At 47.0% G+C, this 20,539-nt stretch overlaps 1 protein-coding gene across 7 annotated transcripts in view; it reads left to right on the top strand.

The window, feature by feature from the left end:
- Positions 1–18,442, top strand: part of SLC23A2 (solute carrier family 23 member 2) — a 143,806-nt gene extending 125,364 nt beyond the window's left edge. For all 7 annotated transcript variants that reach the window (XM_049868805.1, XM_049868807.1, XM_049868808.1 and 4 more), the window contains 6 exons: positions 1,549–1,696; positions 3,174–3,279; positions 7,651–7,780; positions 8,850–8,987; positions 10,917–11,012; positions 13,401–18,442. In XM_049868805.1, coding sequence (XP_049724762.1) covers positions 1,549–1,696; positions 3,174–3,279; positions 7,651–7,780; positions 8,850–8,987; positions 10,917–11,012; positions 13,401–13,633 — 851 coding nt within the window. In that variant the 3' untranslated portion in view covers positions 13,634–18,442. The remainder of the gene's footprint in view (positions 1–1,548; positions 1,697–3,173; positions 3,280–7,650; positions 7,781–8,849; positions 8,988–10,916; positions 11,013–13,400) is intronic.
- Positions 18,443–20,539: the final 2,097 nt, after the last annotated feature.

The following is a 20,539-nucleotide window of genomic DNA, read 5'->3' as shown; positions in this document are numbered from 1 at the left end:
TAACAATATAAAAGGTTATTTAGAAAATACAGAATGGTGCTTGATAAGGAAGACATCTGAACTAGAAAGGGCCATTCAAATCAACCTGGAGTTAAGATGTTGAATAAGCACGTTGCTGGTGATCACAGAGCCTGCTCACCCCTTGCTGGGGGCCTGCACCACTGACAGAGGGCTGCCTCCTCGTCCTCAGACTGCTCCCACTTGGCAAAATAGCCCCTGGCAGGAACAGTTCTACCTTCAGACACATACCAGGCATCTCTGCACATCTTACTTTGAATGTCATCTGTCTCTTCCCAAACCCGTGGTTGCTTCCTGTTCCCTGTGAGGCAAAGGCCAAGCCCCTCTCAGGGCTCATCAGGCCTTTCCTAAACCTGCCTCCCACCTCACCTGCATGGGCCTCTGCCTCCCCCTGCGGAGCTGGCACCTTCTGCTGATAGCACCCTTCCCTCTGCCCCTGGCCCTGCCCATCTGCTCCTGCCCCAGGCCGGTGGCCACCCAGGACTCCCTCTCTACTTAGCTCCTCCTCTCCAGACCCTCCCCATCCTTCGTCCTTCAAGGGGCAGCTCCATTTCTACTTCCTCCTCGAACCCTTCCCTGGAGATTCCAGCCACAGGCACTGACTTCAGCTATTCCTGAATTCATAACCTCTGCTCTCTTGGGACGTAACCTGGGTTGCCTGTATTTGAACTTTAACCATTACACTCTTACTAGGTATTTCAGTATGTCCTAATTTAAAGTTGGCTCTTGCATGAGAGAGTATGTTTTATCCATCTTTCTCTTTGCCACCACGTTTGATACTTAGTGGTGTCGTGTAAATAATAATTCAAAGAAAGAAGGTACAGGTACTTCTCTCTCCTCATTGTAACAGTGAAATTTCCTCCTGCTGTTTTTATTCAGTGAGTTTTTCGGCTTTCTATGCCAAAATGGATGTACTTTTAAAGGGAAAAAAAATTTAATGAAGAATCACATAAACCCGGATTATCAAAATAAGGCCAGAGACCTTCTGTTTGCTTTCTTAAATGAAACTGTTTCATTGTCCATAATATCATATACTTAAAAAAAGTACTGCGTTACATTAGAGAAGGCTCGTGCATCTAGGCACCTTGCTAAATGTTGAGATTTAAACGTAGCTGGGTTTTTTTTTTGTTTTTTTTTTTAAATGATTTTTCACTTGCTTCCATCCCATGCAGAGCAAGGCTATCAGCCCTCTCACACAATTTTCTGTCCCACCGCAGCAGCAAGCCATGTTTAATTGTAACTTAGTAGGCACCCAGGGTGACTTTGGAGCAGGTAGAGAAGCAGCTGCCAAGCAATCTCTTTTTGTTCGGTAGGCACAGCAGATTAACCCTCATTACGGCCCCTTCATCTGCCTCAATAACCATTCCCAGGCGCCTGGTGCGTTGAGGGCTGAGGTTTAAAGATAGTCTCCGCGAGCTTCTGTGGAGCCAGCTGGCTGACGCAGCGAATGACCCTTCTTGACGTCTTGGTAACCCTTGCCTGCCTCTCTCAGAAAAGTAACGAGGACCTGGTGTTGCTTCCCTTTCTCAGTTCAGTGGGGCCTGCCCACCATCTCTGCCGCCGGCGTCATCGGGATGCTCAGCGCGGTCGTCGCCAGCATCATCGAGTCTATCGGTGATTACTACGCCTGCGCGCGGCTGTCCTGTGCCCCGCCGCCTCCCATCCATGCCATCAACAGGTACGTTCCAGAAGGAAGGAGCTCCTCATTGGCGCAGGGCTGCATTGCTTTGTTCTGTGGTTCACATCATCTCGGAGAAGACGCTATGAGTTTCAGCATGAAAACCACAAAGCATCAGGGCAGTATAGTGGCTGTTTGTCTTGGGACAAGTCACTTCTCTTACTCTGGTCTCACTTTTCTCATACTTAAAACAGAGCGGTATTCCTACCCTTCTTTCCTTGCAATAACAATTAAATAGGGAACTCTCTGCGAGGCCACTTAAACCTTCAACTCATAAATGCCAGATATAGCCATTGTTCTTGCCTTAGTTTTCTGTTATTGTGACATGATATGCCCGCTTTGGAGTCCCTGGGTGGCGCAAACAGTTAACACGCTCAGCCCCTAACTGAAATGTTGGCGATGCGAGTCCACCCAGCGGCACCTCGGAAGAAAGGCCTGGCTATCTACTCCCCCAAAAATCAGCCATTGAAAACCCTATGGAACACAGTTCTACTCTGACACGTGTGGGGTTGCCACGAGTCAGAGTCAACTTGACAGCAAGTGGTGGATATGCCCACTTTGGTTTTCTCTGGTCCTGTTTTCCCAGCTGTTGTTAGGGTTGGGTGCTGTATAATCGGTTCACAGTTGCAGTTCATACAGATATGGCAGGAAGAGCAGGGATGAACAAACTCTGCAGAATCAAGAGGTTTATGACCTGTGGGGTTTATACTCCCAACACACCTCGTCTTTAGCTCCTGAATGCTGGGAGTGAATTAGACCCTATGGAAGTTACAGAGAAAGTGGCCCAGATCACCCCCAGTCTCCCTACCAGCTGCTGCACCTCCAAAACGGGTTGTGTGGGATAAGATCTGACGGGCCTGGCTTCTTAGCGTGGGCTGCCCTGGTTCTGTTAGGGGGTTTGGGCCCTAGACTTTATATCTGTCTCTAATGGAGCTATTGCATCTGATGAAGTTGCTTATATATTGAGTCTTTAAAAGTGTTCGTGTTTGTGGAACTATAAAACATTTCCTCTCTGATGAAAGTAGACTTTAATAGTGAAGGAATCAAACCAATGTGTCTTATTTCAGTAGACACCCGTGTTCGTCTTACCACCACCCACCCATTCTTACCAAGTGGTGTCCGACTCACGTGTTTGTCTTAGATCCCAACAGATGGCTCCGTTTTCTGGCTAAAATTCTTTCTTTTAATTTGGAATGATTTTAAAACACCTGTCTCTAATGTATGATTTAGAGAGGGGCTTCTCAAGGTCGAATGAGCTTGGCGGTGGCGGTGGCGGTGGGCGGGGGTCCTGTAAAAATGCAGGTTCTGATTCAGCAGGTCTGGCTGGGGCCTGAGAGTCTGCATTTCTCTCTCCTCCCAGGGATGCTGAGTCTGTAGGCCCATGGGCCACAGTTTTGATTAAAGCATTTACAGCATATTTCAGTGTTTGCTCCACTGAGTGAATGTTTCTCTTTCCTCCTATTTCTTTACATTTTAGGGGGATTTTTGTGGAGGGCCTCTCCTGTGTTCTTGATGGCGTATTTGGTACTGGGAATGGCTCGACTTCATCCAGTCCCAACATTGGAGTGTTGGGAATTACAAAGGTAGAATTATTTTTCTAATTACATGGTTGGGCCTCTAGGTGTCCACTGCCTTGATTGGTCTGACCACTGTGAGTTCTAAAAGGAAGGGTCTCTGATTCTGAGGTCTTCTCCCCATCTCCTGTTTTCCTCTGAGGGGTTTTAGAATGCCAAATTGGGAGGTCTCTTTTCCCTTGGCTGGCCTGGGTAGGGAGGTACCCAAATGCTCCCTGTCCCTGAAATTTATTAACCACCGCCGTCAGGCCAGGCTGCTCTTGCAAGTACTTGGCTTAATTAGTGAATAAAAAAGAAAAATAACCTTATCTTCATGGAGCTTGCGTTCTAGCAGGGGATGACAAACAGCACAGATACAGCGGGTCAGATGGTGACGCATACTATGAAGGAAACAGAGTGGGACAGGGGTTGACAGAGGAGGGTGGTGAGGGTCACATAGGGAGGTCTGGTCAAGAGAGGACATTGAGCAGAGGCCTGAAGGAGGCCAGGGAGGGAGCCCTAGGGAAGAGCAGCCAGGGCATACCCCTGACACGGGAGTGGGCCTGGCATATTGAAGGACAACAAGGAGGCCAGTGTGGTGGGGGCAGAGAGAGAGCGCGAGGAGTGAGGCAGAGCAGACGAGGCCTACGAGGGGACTGAGGACAGGTCACACGGCCTGCGGGCCACCAGAGGGGCTGAGTGGAACCAGTGTCTGGGAAGTGATCTGATTTTTTTTTTAAGGATCATTTTGACTGCTGTGACAGGAGTGGACCATGGGGAAAGGCAGGGGAGGGAGAAAGAGAGACCTGTTAGGAGATGCCACTGGTTCTAGATAAGAGGTGATTCTATCCTCTGCAGAAAACAGTCAGTCCTACATTAAAGAGTTAACATGGTTTTTAATTCTTAGCATTAGAATCCCTCTTTCAAATGAAATCTGTTGTGGGAGTCTAGTGGATAAAACAAGTCAAAGTGAATCACTCAGTCTGAAGCAGGCGCCTGGGGTCAGAGTCCTACCCACCAGCCTCTCCTCCCCACCCCACCCCAACCTCAGACACACAGACCTGGGACTGCCCCACCCCCAAATCCAGCTTCCATAGAAGGAGCCTGCTCCCAAGCCTCGTCAAATATATTACTAGCAAATAAACTTTATAGCCCAGTTGCCTTAGGCCACGTGGTACCGTGGGCTAGAACGCTGAGGAATACAGCTCGGCGTACCGGCGTTGTACATTGCACAATACATCATGTTTTACTTGGTTCCCCACCTTTGTGGCTGTATGAGTCAAAGACGTTCTGAAAGTAAATCCGCGGACTTCCAGGTTCTATAACCAGATGAAAAGAGACCAGATGCCAAGTTTGGCTCGTCTCGACTGTGGATCCCTGTGGGCGGCCCACTCATGCACTGCTTGCCTGCCTTGTTGGTTGGTTTCCCAGGAATTGGCAGGGCCACTCCCTGGAACTAATCCCAAGTCATATGTACTAGTTCAAATGTTGTCGTAGGCCTTGGCGGTTCAGTGGTAGAGCTCCACCTTCATGCAGGAGACTCGGGTTTGGTTCCCAGCCAGCGCCCCTTATGTGCCCCCAGCTTACTGTCCGGTTGGTGATAACTTACATGTTGCTGTGATGCTAAACAGGCTTTAGCGGAGCTTCTGGACTAAGGCAGACCAGGGACAAAGGCCTGATGGTCAGCTCCCAAAAATCAGCCAACGAAAGCGGCATCCAAGACGTGAGAATTGCTCTCTGTTTGCCCGGAGAGGAGAGGAAGAAGGAGAGCCAGGGATAGGAGGAAGACAGGGAATCTGGCTCACTGCCTCCTCTGCCACGAAACCAGAAGAACTGAATGGTGCCCAGCTACCATTACTGAACATTTTGATCAAAGATTCTGTAGAAGAATCCTGGTCAAAAGGGGGAAAATGTAGAACAGAATGTCATGTTCTCAGCGACTTCAGACTTTCTGAAGCCATGGAGGCTGAATGAACCCCTGAAAATATTGCCCTGAGATACTTTTAAAACTTAAACCAAAAATATCCCCTGGAGTCTTCTGAAAACCAAGCAGTAGTTTGTCTGAACTAGTAAAAATGTCTGTTTTAAGCATTTATGCCCTTTGAAGAACTATCTATATGAAATCAAAGTGACAACGGCAACTGGAAAGATTAGATAGGAACCTTAGGGGGCAGTGAGTTTATGTTAATGGGGGAGGAACAACTCGGAAAAGGAGGGTGAGAATTCTTGCACTGAACTGTACATGTAGAAACCGTGGAATTGGTATATGTTTGCTGTGTGTGTCCTCAACAACAACAAAATTAAAACAGAAAAGTGATGATGAGATCCCAGGAAATCCGGATGGGGCACTGACCACATCAGCCACCGTAGATTAGTGTTGTTGTTGTGGTTATTCTACTTTTGTAAAAACATACAAATAGACTCTGTGCAATAATCCACCCTGTTAACCATTGCCGTCGATAATAATAAGAGGGGAAAAAGATGTAACTGGTGTCCTTGAACGTTAGTTATATGTAGAAGTTGTTGAGTGGGAACCCTTTTTGGTGTGTACACTTTCACACACAAAAAAATCAGCCAGTGAAAGCCCTGTGGATCACAGTGGTCCGATCTGCAACCAATCATGGGGACGGTGCAGGACAGGGCAACACATTGAGTTTAGCTGTGCGTGATGTCACCAGGAGTTGGGGGCCAAGTCGATGGCAGCTAACAACAAAAATTGTAGGTGGAGAGGCTCTTGGGGAAAAACCTTTAACAAGCCCAGTCCCTTTCTGCCCTCCTTTAAAACACTTCACCAAGTAACTTAACCAGGGCCACCAGAGGGAGCAGTAAGTGTTGCTCCTTCAGGTTTCCATCTAAAATGTGACCCAGGTGGTTTGGGAAACAATTATCTTTATTAAAATGTGAATGGTGCTGACTTATTCTGAAAAGGCAGCCTGCCAGCACCCTTAATGAGCTAATTGTTCTTCCTTCTGAGTCCCATTGGAGCTGCTTCCCGGTGGCAAAGGCTGCATCTATTCAAGGGTACAGTATCAGCCCTGGGGTGTCAACCCTGGAATCGGTGCTGCATCACCCTGACACCCAAGCCTGGCTAGATGAGAGAAAGGCTACCATCAAGCCCATGTACACAGCTGCCTTGACGTAGGGAAGTGGAACTTAGAGCAGAAAAGTCTCTGAAGACTGGGGGTTCCCCGATCTGTGGCCAGAGCCATAGGACTGATGGGAAGATGCCTGTCCAGGACAGGTGTGTGGAGGAGAGGCCAGAAGCTGCAAGCCCACGTGGGAGGCTATCAGGTAGCGTAGTGTTTGCCAGGCTGTTCAAATAATTGTACACACATCGTCTCATTTAATCTTCAAAGCAAAACCATGCAGTTAATCCATTTTAGAGATGAGCCTCCTGAAGCCCAGAGAGCCTTGGCAACTTGCCCTGGTCACACAGCTAGAAGTGGAGCAGACATGAACCAGGAGCCGACTCATGAATTCTGCACTCTGGCCCCTACTCTTGGCCTCCTCTCATGGGCAAGAGACCATGAAGACTTAAACTTAGGAGAGGAGGTTCCCCGGCCATCTTGGAGCATTGACTTAGGGTGCGGGGAAGGGGAAGGTGGGGCTGAGGCTGAAGTGCTTTGGATGGGTTCCCTTGTGAACGATGAGAAAAGTGTAGCTTTTGCATTCTGCAATAGAGATGCCAGAGGCTTTCCCGGCCGAGGTGTGAGGCCTCTGGAAACCTGAATACAGGAGCAGGTCCATCTGGGAGGCCTGGGTGGCACTGCCCAGGGCATGGGGACACAAAGGCCAAGCTCTGGGGCCACGACCAAAGTGAGCAGAGAGGCAGCTTCAGAGGAGAAAGAAGGGAGGGGAATGAAGAAAGATGGGCAGAATCTTTTTACTCTGGGTATCGTCATAGTGATTTATGGTAATTATGTGTTGAGATTGACTCTCATTATAAAGTAAGACTGATCCCTGCTAACTAAAAATGTTAAGAATAATTAGATTTTGGTGGCTCACTGGTAGGATTCTTACCGTTCGTGTGGGAGACCCAAATTCCATTCCTGGGCAATGCCCCTCGTGCACAGCCACCACCTGTCAGCGGAGGCTCGCGTGTTGCTATGACACTGAACAGGTTTCAGCAGAGCTTCCAGACTAAAATGGACTAGGAAGAAAGGTCTGGTGATCTGCTTCTGAAAATCAGCCAGTGAAAACCCTGCAGATCACAATGGTCTGATCCCGTTCTGCATGGACTTACCCAACTTAGCGGCTGCCAACAACAGCTTTTGTCTGAGGACGGTCACCCTCCCTGGGAGCCGGCTCCTCTGTGTAGTGCCGTGGGGGCCAGTGTGGAAGTTCCCGTTGCTGGAAGACCCCCAGTGAACACCTTCTCTGCCCTCTGCTTGTGTCTTCCAGGTTGGCAGTCGCCGGGTGATCCAGTACGGGGCGGCCCTGATGCTGGCCCTGGGCATGGTGGGAAAGTTCAGTGCCCTCTTCGCGTCCCTTCCTGACCCTGTGCTTGGCGCCCTCTTCTGCACCCTCTTTGGTAAAACTTTATTTCCTTGATACCAGGCTTCCCTCTCCAGGCTCCTTTTCTTTCTTTTACATTTGGAAATTTTTAATCGAAGGACCCCTGGTGGCACAGTGGTTAAGCGCTTGGCTGCTAACCAAAAGGTCAGCAGTTCGAACCCCCAGCCCCTCTGTGGGAGAAAGATGTGGCAGTCTGCTTCCGTAAAGGTTACAGCCTTGGAAACCCTATGGGATAGTTCTACTTTGCCCTATAGGGTTGCTGTGAGTCAGAACAGACTCGATGGCAACCGTTTTTTTTTTTTCTTTTTTTTTTAATTTCTAATAAGGGAGTCCCTGGGTGGCATTAATGGCTAAGTGCTTGACTCCTAGCTGAAATATTGGTGGTTCAAACCCACCTCAGAGACAGGCCTGGCAATCTGCTTCCAAACAGTCACAGCCTGTGGAACACAGTTCTGCTCTGCACATGGGGTGGTCAGAATGGGCTCAGTGGCGACTAACAACCAACAATTTTTAAGATCGAAAGCAACAAGACATTTCTATTCTAAAATAGAAAAGAATATGCTTTCTAAAACTAAAACCTACATTACCCTCTTAAGTTGAATTTATGGTCAAAGTAGAACCAACAATGAGAATAATCTCTCCCTCTGAGTGGGCCATTGAAAGCTGGCCGTTTTTTTACGATGTGACTCTAGATTTGATCTCTTTGTCAATCAGTTGTAGAAATCAGGGGCATACATCACATTTTAGGGTGGGCTTCTCAGCTCAATCGAAAAGTTTGTGTAGAGGTTTTAAGGGGAATCAATGTCCTTGTTTTCTGCCTGATCTAAAAAAACTTGGTATGGTCTTTTTGCCCCTGTGTAAACCCAAATAGTGCACGGGCCAAAGACCACTTGGAACAGAGACCTAGGGTAGTTACATTCCCACCACGCCTACCCCTCCCCTCTGTCACTGCACTGGTCCCCAGCTTGTTCCTGAGGGGACGAGAAAGGACACTGTCGGGAGTCTGCCTTCCACAGCCAGGAGGACTCGGCGGCAGGCAGTAGTCAGCTCAGAGGAGCTTTGTGGTCTCGTGTTTTTCTCTCCAGGGATGATCACAGCTGTCGGGCTCTCTAACCTGCAGTTCATCGATTTAAATTCTTCTCGGAACCTCTTTGTGCTTGGATTTTCAATCTTCTTTGGACTAGTCCTTCCAAGTTACCTCAGACAGAACCCTCTCGTCACAGGTATGGAAAACAGGCCTCAAATCCTAAGGGGAGCTGGAGCCATAGTCACTGATTCACAAAGAACTCTGCACTAGTTGAAGAGGACACGAAGCTTCAGAAATTGTCTTGACAAACCCTGTCCCGGGTATTTCTTGTACGTGTCACTTTACCGCAGTTTTATCTACAAGCCCTGTTCGCGTCCACGCAACTGGCAGGTGTGTGGAGCTGAGGTGGATGTTACGGCCACTTTTTACCAGGACCATCTCTTTGGGGGAAACTCTGGTGGCGTAGTGGTTAAGTGCTACGGCCGCTAACCAAAAGGTCGGCAGTACTAATCTGCCAGGCGCTCCTTGGAAACTCTATGGGGCAGTTCTACTCTGTCCTAGAGGATCTCTGCGAGTCGGAATCGACTCGACGGCGCTGGGGTGTTTTTTTTTTTTTTTTTTAATCTCTTTGGGAAAATGCCTCTTTGAAAACCTTTGGGTTTCTCAAAGTGATGCTGTATTTAAATGTGTAATTTCTTGAAATTCATGTTTTTCTATTGGGAGTACAGCTAAGAGCAATCCAGATTAGCCTGTTTAGCTTTTTCATTAGTTTTAGTTCCCCAGTGTCGTGGAGAATGAACAAGGAAGAACCGTCCTACGGAATAGTAGCTACTGCATGTTGAGCACGTGCAGAATGGGGGATCATTACGTTTTAAACATAGAAAGTGCGCAAATTTCCCAATAACAAGGACAGTCTTGCCTTTTTTTTTTTTACTTGCTGCTTTTTAAATTTTATTATATCACATTCATATGGGGAAGTCTTTATAAATCCATTTTCTCCTAATTAAAAGTAGCTAAAAAATACTAACCCAGAATAATGAAAAGCTTTGATTGATGCAGATACCACAAATGAATTTTTTTTAAACTTGTGAAATTTTTTTTTTTTTTTATTGTACTTTAGATGAAGGTTTACAGAACAAACTAGTTTCTCTTTAAAAAGTTAGTACACATATTGTTTTACGACATTGGCTAACAACCCCACAACATGTCAGCATTCCCCCTTCTTGACCTTAGGTTTCCCATTACCAGCTTTCCTGTCCCTCCCTGCCTTCTAGTCCTTGCCCCCTGGTCTGGTGTGTCCCTTTAGTTTTGTTTTGGGGGCATGTCCAATCTTTGGCTGAAGGGTGAACCTGAGGAGTGACTTCATTACTGAGCTGTGATAGGGTGTACGGGGGCCGTACTCTAAGTTTCTCCAGTCTCTGTCAGGTCAGCAAGTCTGGTCTGTCTTTCTGAGTTAAAATTTTTTTCTACTTTTTTCTCCAGCTCTGTCCAGGACCCTCTATTGTGATCCCCGTCAGAGCAGTTGGTAGTGGTAACCGAGCACCATCTAGTTGTACTGGATTCAGTCTGGTGGAGGCCATGGTAGATGTGGTCCATTAGTCCTTTGGACTAATCGTTCTCTTGTACCTTTAGGTTTCTTCATTCTTCCTTGCTCCTGAAGGGGTGAGACCAGTAGAATATCCTAGATGGCTGCTCACAGGCTTTTAAGAAGTCAGACGCTACTCACCACAGTAGAATGTAGAACATTTTCTTTATAAACTGTCAAACAAAATATTTTTTGTTATTTCATTATTCACTTTATGGTTTTCTCTTAGCCTTACAACAGCCATCTTTTACTTTGGATTATTTTAGTATGTGAACAACACCCCTAATGACTTCAAAGTTCATTCATTATAGGGGGAATTTCACCCTATTAGGTTTATCTTGTGTCCACTGTTGTTAGGACTTTTCCTTACAGAGACATCTTTCAATCGTGTTGCAAGTCATCAGCGTGGCTTCAGACATTTACGGCAGTAGCTTATCTACACGCACAGAACTGGGAAGCTTATGCTGCGGGCAGTGACTGGCGGGGTGGGCACCCCCGGCTGCTGTGCAGTGACCCTGTACCACTGTTTTCCATTTCTAGGGATAACAGGGATTGATCAAGTGTTGAATGTTCTTCTCACAACCGCTATGTTTGTAGGAGGCTGCGTGGCTTTTATTTTGGATAACACCATCCCAGGTATGTGGCAGATACCAAACATGCTTATTACATAATGTGAGTTACTGTTTAGCCAAATGAAAGTGTAGAACAGGAGGAGTAAATCAATTAAATCATCCACCGACTAAAACTGTCTTCTAAAGGGGTTGAGATTATACTCCCAACCGCTTTATGAAATTTTTTTTTTTTTTTTGCTAATAAGTTGGTATGTTTTTCCTCTTTGCCAAGTTCTTGTTAAAACAAGTAAATTTCTCGTGCAGGGTGAAGAGGCGTTGGGATGCCTCACACGCACTGCAGGGGGGCCTGCTGGCCTGCAGGACCTGAGCCCTGAGCCTGGCCATTTTACTTTCCTCTGCTTGTTCAACACTCTTATCGCTTCTCTAACACCCTGAGGCATTCCGCCCCTTGGGGAGTCTACCCTCTGAGTGAGTCATTCCTGAGGCAGGCCCCCAGGCAACCTCAAGACTAAAAGGCATTGGAGGGTGGTAGACAAAGGCAGCTCAGGACCCTGTTTCTTGGCTGCTTGCATTCTGTGCCCGGCACTGAGTGGTGGACCAAGGAGATGTGGGCCTGCCTTCAGGCCTCCCCAGTCTGTAGAGGAGGCTGTGAAGTACCTTATAAGATGCTAGTAGATGACGTGCCCTCAGGGTGGGAGCAGTTCCCCCAAGAAAGGTGAAGCTTAATCTTAGGCTTGAAGGTTTGATTGAGATTTTCCCCTTGAAACAACTCACCCGCAAAACTTTCAGACAAGAGCTTGCTGGGGCAAGCTGGGGTGAACACTTCAGATGGAAGATGTCACATGTGTGAATAGGTGGAAGGTGTTAGATTTAAGAGTCCCTAAGCAATGCCCCCTTTCTCTTCTAAGCCGGAACTAATTGAGAAGGAGGCTCAGGAGTCTGACAGATGGAAAGTAAAAAGTCAGCTTTTATTACGCAGACACCAATGGGTGAACATAGCTTAGATGCAAGAAAGTAACGTGTGCCCTAAACACCACCACAAAACCTAGTTCATCACTGGGCTCAGGCACAGACGTATATTGTCAGGTGTGCTGGACTCTTAGATTCCTGGTGCTGCAGTCACAGAGATGCCACAGTCGGTGGCTTTAAAGAATAAACATTTAATTTCTCAAATCAGGGTCTTGGCCGTGTCCGTTCCTTCTGTGGTCCCTCTCCTAGTTTCTGGGGTCTGCCAGCAGTCCTTGGCATTCCTTTGCCTGTAGACAGGCCCTCGCATGCCCTCCGTCTTCCCCTGTGTGTGCCTCTGTGTCTGTTCTGCCCTTTTTATAGCACAGAAGTGATTAGGTTTAGGACCACTCAGCTCTGGCACAATCGCATTAACATAACCAGAGAAAAATTCTGTTTCCAAACAGAATCACATCACAAGTACAGAGGCCAGGACTTCAGGACATGTTTTGGGGTGACACCATGCAATCCATAGCACCCGTGTAGCCAGGTCAGATCCAGCACACCTCTCTGACTGGGAGGGGCTGTGAGAGGAAGCCTAGGAGTTGCCAACTCTTGTGTGCCCAGCATTCCTGCCCGACCCCCCTGTCATGGTGCCAAGTAGTCAGGAGTCTGAGTCCAGTGGAAGGCCACCCTCACAGGAGCAGAACAAGTGGAGGGTACACACACACACACACACACACACACACACACAGAGGAGCAGAACAAGTGGAGGGTACCCAAGTGTACACACACACACACACACACGCACACACAGGAGCAGAACAAGTGGTGGGGGTACCCAAGTGTGTACACACACACACACACACACGAGCAGAACAAGGGGAGGGTACACACACACACAGGAGCAGAACAAGTGGAGGGGGTACCCAAGTATGTATGCACACACACACACACACACACGAGCAGAACAAGTGGAGGGTACCCAGGTGTACACACACACACACACACACACACACCCCAAAGCAGTGTAACACCCTCAGTGTGCATGGCCTATGATGAAGGCGTTGTGTGGTGTAGCAAAGACTTGGCTGCATTTTGCAAGGTCAGATTTGCATATTTTTTGCACAGTGTTAAAAATTTGCGGGGTGGGGATAAGGTGGACAGACTGGACAACCAGTTAGGAGGCTGACACGATGCCCCAGGAAAGGAATGACCTGGCCTAGGCCAGCCCTCAACAGTGAAAGTACAGAATATGGGTCCCATGGAAGGACACAGAGGAGGAAAGCCACCAGGAGGCCGTTAAAGTGTGGAACAAGGCAGGCTAGTGGTTCCTAGATTTCTGGTTGGGACAGTTGGGCAGCTGAGTGCCATCAACTCCTTGGGTTTTCTTCGCTGTCACCAGGCAGGTCTGACTGTGGAAGAACATGTCGGAGAGTCTTGTTCTTTGTCAGCTGGTAAACTGCACATTCTGTTATTCTGTTTGGTTTGTGTGTGTGCATGACAGGTACTCCAGAGGAAAGAGGGATCAGGAAATGGAAGAAGGGCATAGGCAAAGGGAACAAGTCGCTCGAAGGCATGGAGTCCTACGATTTGCCATTTGGCATGAACATTATTAAAAAATACCGATGCTTCAGTTACTTGCCCATCAGCCCGACCTTTGTGGGCTACACGTGGAAAGGCCTCAGGAAGAGTGGGAACAGCCGGAATTCAGATGAAGACTCGCAGGCCACAGTATAGCCTTGGAGTGCTCGGTGGCCAGCCGCAGTGAGGCACATCTCTATAGTTCTTGCTGAGCAACAAACAGTAAAATAATATGTTTGTATATCTGCATTTACATTCTGCACCTGGAGCTAAGACTGATTACAAATAGCTTTTCTGTTGTAGGTGGTGATCGTGTCTAATATGGTGTCTCGCCTATGTCCTTATTTAAATTAAGCCCTTGACCCATTGCCTTTTGAGAGCGTCCATGGCTGGCCATAGTCACTTGGTCACTGAACTTGACGTCCCAGTTCTCCTGTGCTAGGGGATGTTGGAGATCCGTGGTGATTCCTTTTCAGTCCCCTTCCTAAGGAGGGTGGCGTCGAGTTTAGGGCCTGTGCTGCACTGAGCACTCGCTTTCCTGCAGCCGTCCCCAGGGTCCGGTGGCTCTCTGTCCTGAACACACTTGGACCTATTTCCTTTTTATTTGATTTTTGCAAGTCTTCACCCCAGCCTGTGCCTGCAGACACCTCTTGTGGCCGAGGAGCAGGTGTGCTTGCACTGTCACAGCTGACTGGTCAGTTGTGACTCTATTTCCCGATACTCCTGTAGGGGGAGGATACTCACCCCACTGGAAACAGTGACGTGGCCACCCTTTGCCACAGTCTGTACACAGGGAAGGCTTGTGTTATTATTAGAATGGCAGTCTATCCGGAGGATTGGAGAGGAAGGGAAAGTACCTTTAAGTACTATCTGATTGTCATCTGTTCTTTCTTCCTGCCACCCTGCCCCAGGCTGGACCAGCACACTCCCTGTTGGCCTGTTCTTTACTAGTAGCTGAGATACCCTGTCTGGCATTTATCACCACTGGCTGGTGTGACAGGTATAGTGTGCCGCACAAATGCACCAGTCAGATGTTCGCGGGAGTCTTGGCTCTGCTGTCATGTGGATGTTAGTTATCGTTGCGCGCGCCTATAGTTACAAGATTTTATTCCTATTTAATGTCATTGACTATAGCAGATTTTTGAAATCAGTGTTTTTCCATGTGACCCTCTTACCCTGCATCCCTATTACTTGTCCCCCAACCCTACCCCTTTTAAGAAAAGAACCAGCATTTGTAAAGCTGTGGACACCATCAGGGAAGCTTGTTGTAATGGCTTTTGAAAGCCAGTAACCATTATTGTGGTTGTGTTTTGTATTGCTTGATACCATGAAAGTGTAAATACTGTAATGCCTAATCTATTTATCAAAACTGACTACTGGACCAGAGCCCAGAAAACGTGGGTCAAGGTATACGTGAATTTGTTTTGTGAAGAAGGGAAGCTGGGGCAGGTATCAAACAGAGCCGCCATATTGAATGGTGTGTCATCTGGTAGATTCCCTACTCCAGTGAAAGCTCTTCTGTTGGCAGTCATTCCTGGCGGTCATGACTTAAGGCATATTTCTGTGGGTTGCCACGTTGCACGTCCACTGTATTTGGCAGAGGGGAAGGTTACATTCCCTGGCCAAATGCTGCCTTTCATGTTTTAAGTTATTGCAGAAGGCGGTAAAAAAAGTGGCTGGCTGGCTCTTTCTGTTAAGAAGAATTCTTATTAATAACACTAAATTCTTTCTGGGGGGAGCGAGAATGAAGACTTCTGATTAATTTGATTGGAAGTTTTCGGTTGAGGAAAAGCCTGAGACATAAAGTAATGATCTCACTTCACGGAGCTGTACGACTTAAGTGGTCACTGACCTGGTTGAGCTTCAGATGGCAATGGGCATTCCTGCCTGGCGCCAAGAACATGGGTCTGGCCCTCGTCACCCTTGCGTTGACATGGTGAACTTCTTGCCATCTGAGGCTGGCTTGGCCTTACCACCTTCAGATGCCTTTGTATCACTACAGACTCCCCCCCGCCCCCTGCTCCACGTCCTGGTAATTTTGAGCTTTGAGGTTTATTACGCAAGAACACCTCAGTGGCACTGTGTTGTTTGGCCAAGATCTTATTGCAGGTTAAGTAAAGAACATAGATTCTAAATTACATTTAATTTTGTACTGTTTTTTTTTTTTTTAAGATGTGTATTTGACACAAAGTAAACATAGAAGCACATTGGTTAACCGTTTTTCATCCTTCAAACGTGGTAAGCCCTTGAGGCCGACAGCCCTCTTGTATTGAGTTGGTCTCAGTTCTTACTATCTGTAGTCTGCTTTATATCTCCAATTTCTCTGCTCTGAAAAATGGGGAAAACTGTTAAACTTCCCAGAAATTTGTTGTCTTCTAGCTCTCTAGGTGAGCAGAAGGGCCAAATAGCCAAGTAAAAGTCCCCCCACCCCTAGTAACTCAGAGACAAGTTTTCTTCAACTCAGCTTAACGGGCATCTTGCCTCCCATTGGGTAACTTGGTTACATGCTTCAGACATTCAGAAACCCATGCTCTTTAGACCGGGTTTTATTGGGAGATTTCCAAGCTGCTGGCCTGAGGGGATATGTTAATGTGAAGGGAAGCCCTGCATCCTCCCCTACTATTAGGAAGCAGGTTTCACCCCTCTGGTTGATTGATCCATCAGGGCAAACATTTGATTCTCTGTCCAAGAAGGGGAGAGGACAGAAGGAAGGGAGGGAAGAAGGCAGCCTGACTAGATACCATCATTGAGTCTGGTACTTTCTGCACAGCCTGTGAAACTTACCTTTGCTTGAGAGATTGGAGTCTTATAATAAATAATAAGTCATGCACGTGCAACACACACAAGCCATTTTAGGAAGTGGCCCCTAATTCTAGTGAATATTCTGGAGAAGGAAAGTCTATAACTGGAAAAAAAAAAAAAAAAATAGCCATGTGTTTCTTGGGTTTCAGCAGACCCCTAAAGGGGAGGTTTGAGGGGAGCGGAGGACATGCGTGATCTGTGCCTGTAACACTACCCTTCCTGTGCTGGTCTGCTTCTCTGGTTCACATACCGGCCATGCTTTGTTTGGCCAATAGAGTGTTCCAAAATATATTGAATTGGAATGTCCTTGGGCAGGGCATTCAGTCTCCAATTTCCACAGTAACCACCTACCCACCATCTTCACAGGTCACCTGCCAGGCCCCCGAATGAAAGCACTTGAGTTGGCGCTCCTGCCGTAGAAACTGTTTATTTGAGCAGGAGATGCAGCCATGGTCACGGTGGGAGGGCGGAGGAGACCCCACCGCTGGTTTTGGTAAATATTTGTCTAACATGATTCACAGAATAATGGGAAGTGGCTCCAGTCTTTGTAAATAGTTTTCATTCTCACTAGGGAGTTCAACTGAACAATCACTGGTATAAAATTTATATTGAGTCTTTCTTAAGAGGGTTTCAAATGTCATCTTGCAGCAAGGTTTCTGTGATCGATCAAGGCAAGAGGTTTTAACAAGCCAGCTAGAGTGAAGCATCGTGGGTAGGCCCCGAAGGTTTCCCTTTTTCATGGTGACAAATTCACACCCAGGATTCGCTTTATACTATAGAATACTGACTTTCACGATGACGACTTGGTTTATGCATGAATATTGCAGTATTTCCATATAGTAAAATAACATTTCTGCCCAGGATTATAGTCACAGTTTTCCAGGGGGGGAATGATATAATTTTCATGACAATGTCATGTGATGATAGAATTTCTCCATTGATGAATCTCTAGTATGTGTGTATACTTTATTTACCCATACGTCTATTTTATTACCAAGAGCTAAGTTGTTATGTCTTTAACTCGTGTCCCTGCTGAAATATTGGTCCTAGCAACTTAGACGTCAAGTTGGCAAGTGTAATCTTCAGTAATGTTTATGCCACACAGGTGGCCAGGCCAGATGGAAGATGAATAAGGAGCAATGGTGGTGGCTTCATTCCAGAACCTTTCTGTGTCCTGTAGGCTGCTGTGCTGGGTGTACACACGGCTGCAGGCAGCTGTGGCCGCACCGGGCTTGCTTTCCCAGCTATTGCCAGATGCCCGGTGTGCACAGCCAGCTATGACCCCTGTTGGTGGTGGTGGTGTATAGCACATGTTCCTAACATCCACAGAGCTTGCTTCTCCGGGGGAATGGCCTGTTGGTTTTAGAGAAGAACCTTGGGTTTCACATGTAGGTTGTGCCCTCTGTCCTTACGCTTTGGACACAGAGAATAGGACATCTCCTACCCTCCACCCCATCCTTAGTCACAACCAGAGTAGTACAGGAAGGCCGCCCGGTTTTGCCAGCGTTCAGCTTCCGCCCATGACCCCATAAAGCATGTTAGCACTGGGGATCCTTTTTCAGCAGCCTCACAAACATTCCTGCCCTTTTAGGTTGTGCCTGACTGTGCCTCTTCACCCCTCAACATCAGCGCCATCCAGCATCCTTAGAATTGCTGTGTGTGTTTTCAGGCACTTAGGGTATCCTTACCAGTGTTGCCATCTTACTGACAGTTCCAATTAATACATTTTTTTGTTCGCTTGTGACCTTTGTTTGACACACTAATAAATTTCTGACTGTTCTTAAAACAGTAGGGATGCCTATGTTTTCCTTGTGTTTTTGTGGCTGACTTTGGCTATATGCCTTTCTGGGATTTTGATTTAGTTTTGTTTTGTTTTTGTTGTTTTGTGGGTTTTTTTTGTTTTGTTTTTTGTTTTGCATACCGAGGGTATTTGGGATGGGTTTGTTTTTTGAGATGTGTAATTCTTTTATGGAGTTTTTAAAAAGAATTTTCATATTGTTTTTCTAACATGGCTTCATTAAACGTTTAAGTATTTTAAAAATATGTAATAATATTTGGACCAGATGTTGTGAATAATAGTAGAGACAAAGCTATTTTATTCTGTATTTTTAAAACCGTTCCGTACAAATAAAAGCTCTCCTGGACACAGTTTTGCTGTTCACAGGCCTCCTTCTTTTGGCTGGTCTTCAAGAGAATTGTAATAAATGAAGTTAGAGGTCATTACCTAGGGGAGGGAAATTGACCAATAAAAATCCAGCCCCACAAGTTTGCAGGTGTTACCACTGTCAGGCACCAGGAAGACTTGGAGGATGGAAACGGGAGCACTAGTTTCATCAGTGCTCACTCTTCGAGAACCAGTGATGGATGGGGGCCTCGAGAGGATGCACAGGGGGAACTGAGACCTCAGAGATGTTACAGAGTTAGAGAACGCAACATGCTGGACGTGGGGATGAAGTTTAGAGTCTCACGTAAGCAACATCTGGAAGCTGGAGGCGTTTTGAGGAGCGTGACCAGAAAGGCTGTTCTGTCCATGTGGTGGAAGCAGAGGGCCCCAGGGCAGCCTGGGCCAGGCTGAGCTGTGGGCAGCAGGAAAGGGCTCAGAGCGGCTCCTTCGGGCAGCTGGGGACACGACCCAGTTGAGTCAGTGGAGGGACTCCTGGGTGGAACATAAAGATGGGTCCAGAGGGGCTGCAATGTAGTTTCCAATGTAGAGCAAATTGAGAGCTACCCTGTTCCCATCCCCAGCCTCGGTTCTTCTCTGGCCATCTGGGAAGCGAGTGACTAGCGTAGCTATTCCTGTAGGGCATACAGTCTGCCACCTCCAGTAACCTGGATCCTGCCTGGGAGCTGCTGCTGGGGACCAGTCATAGGTGGACTGTTTCACTTGAAATTATAAAATATTTAATGCATGTAGAAGGATATTTGTGAGGTATTAAAAATAATAATGAGGCTTTGGTGGTTCAGTGGTAGAATTCTCACCTTCTATGTGTGATACCTGGCCAGTGCACCTCATGTGCAGCCATCACCCATCCATCAGTGGAAGCTTGTGTGTTTTACTGTGATGCTGAGAAGGTTTCAATGGAACTTCCAGACTAAGAGGGACTAGGAACAAAGGCCTGGTGATCTGCTTCCAAAAATCGGCCAATGAAAACCCTATGGCTCACAGTGGTCTGTCCCACTGTGTGTGGGGTCACCATGAATCGGGACCAACTCAACAGCAGCTGACAATGACAATAATAAAAAGGGCACTCATGCCCACGCCCCCCCCCCCAGCTCGAACAGCACATTCCCAGTACTTCAGCGACCCCATGGGCTCCTCTCCTAGTGCGTCCCCACCCTCCCTAAGAGAAAGCCACAAGCCCGGGCTTTGGGTTTATCATTTCCTTGGTTTTCCTCACAGTTTTGCCATATTTATGCACCCATAAACAATGTACTATTTAGTTCTACATGGCTTAAGCATTATATAAAAGTATATGGTGGTTTTTCACTCAGTGTTGTTAATTCGTTAATCCAAACAAAAACCAGACCCATGGCGGTTGAGTCAATTAGAGACTCTGTAGGACAGAATAGAACTGCCCCATAGGGTTTCCAAGGCTGTACGTCTTTACAAAAGCAGATTGCCACATCTTTCTTCTGTGGAGTGGCTGGTGAGTTTGAACTGCCGACTTTTGGTTAGCAGCTGAGTGCTTTAACCACTGTGCCACCAGGCTCCCTGTTATACTAATACACATCTGTAACACAGTTCTTTCATTTTCTCTGCTGGATAGTGAAATTTAAAGCAACAAAGATTCTGAAAGCTTCCGGAGAGAACTAAAGCCTGCAGGGCTGGAATCACAGGGACACCAGATTTTCCAGCAGCAACCCTGTTTGTGGAGTAACATTTTCTAAGGACTGAAGGAAAAGACATTTGAACTTAGAATTGTCTGTCTCACCAACTTATGCAAATGTACCAAAACCAAAAAACCAAACCTGTTGCTGTTCAGTCGATCCCAACTCCTAGGTTAAAAATACTCAGGGGCATACCTGGTTTCAGAAAGTTTGCCAGCCGAAGGCCCACATTTAAGATACTTTTGGATGAAGTGCTTAAATATAAAGAGGAACAAATCCAGGACTTGCTATAGGAGGTAACTGAGGGTGAAGGTGAGCAAGTAAGTACCTTAGTAAACCTAGTCATTAAAAAGTAGTGAGGACCAAAGGAAAAAAAAAATTTCCACAATGACCTTGAATTATAATTTGAGGCCATACCAACACAACGGTGAT

The sequence above is a fragment of the Elephas maximus genome, chromosome 25 (genome assembly GCF_024166365.1).
Source record: "Elephas maximus indicus isolate mEleMax1 chromosome 25, mEleMax1 primary haplotype, whole genome shotgun sequence".
In the NCBI taxonomy this organism is placed as follows: Eukaryota; Metazoa; Chordata; class Mammalia; order Proboscidea; family Elephantidae; genus Elephas; species Elephas maximus.
This window is presented reverse-complemented; position numbering and strand designations above follow the sequence as displayed.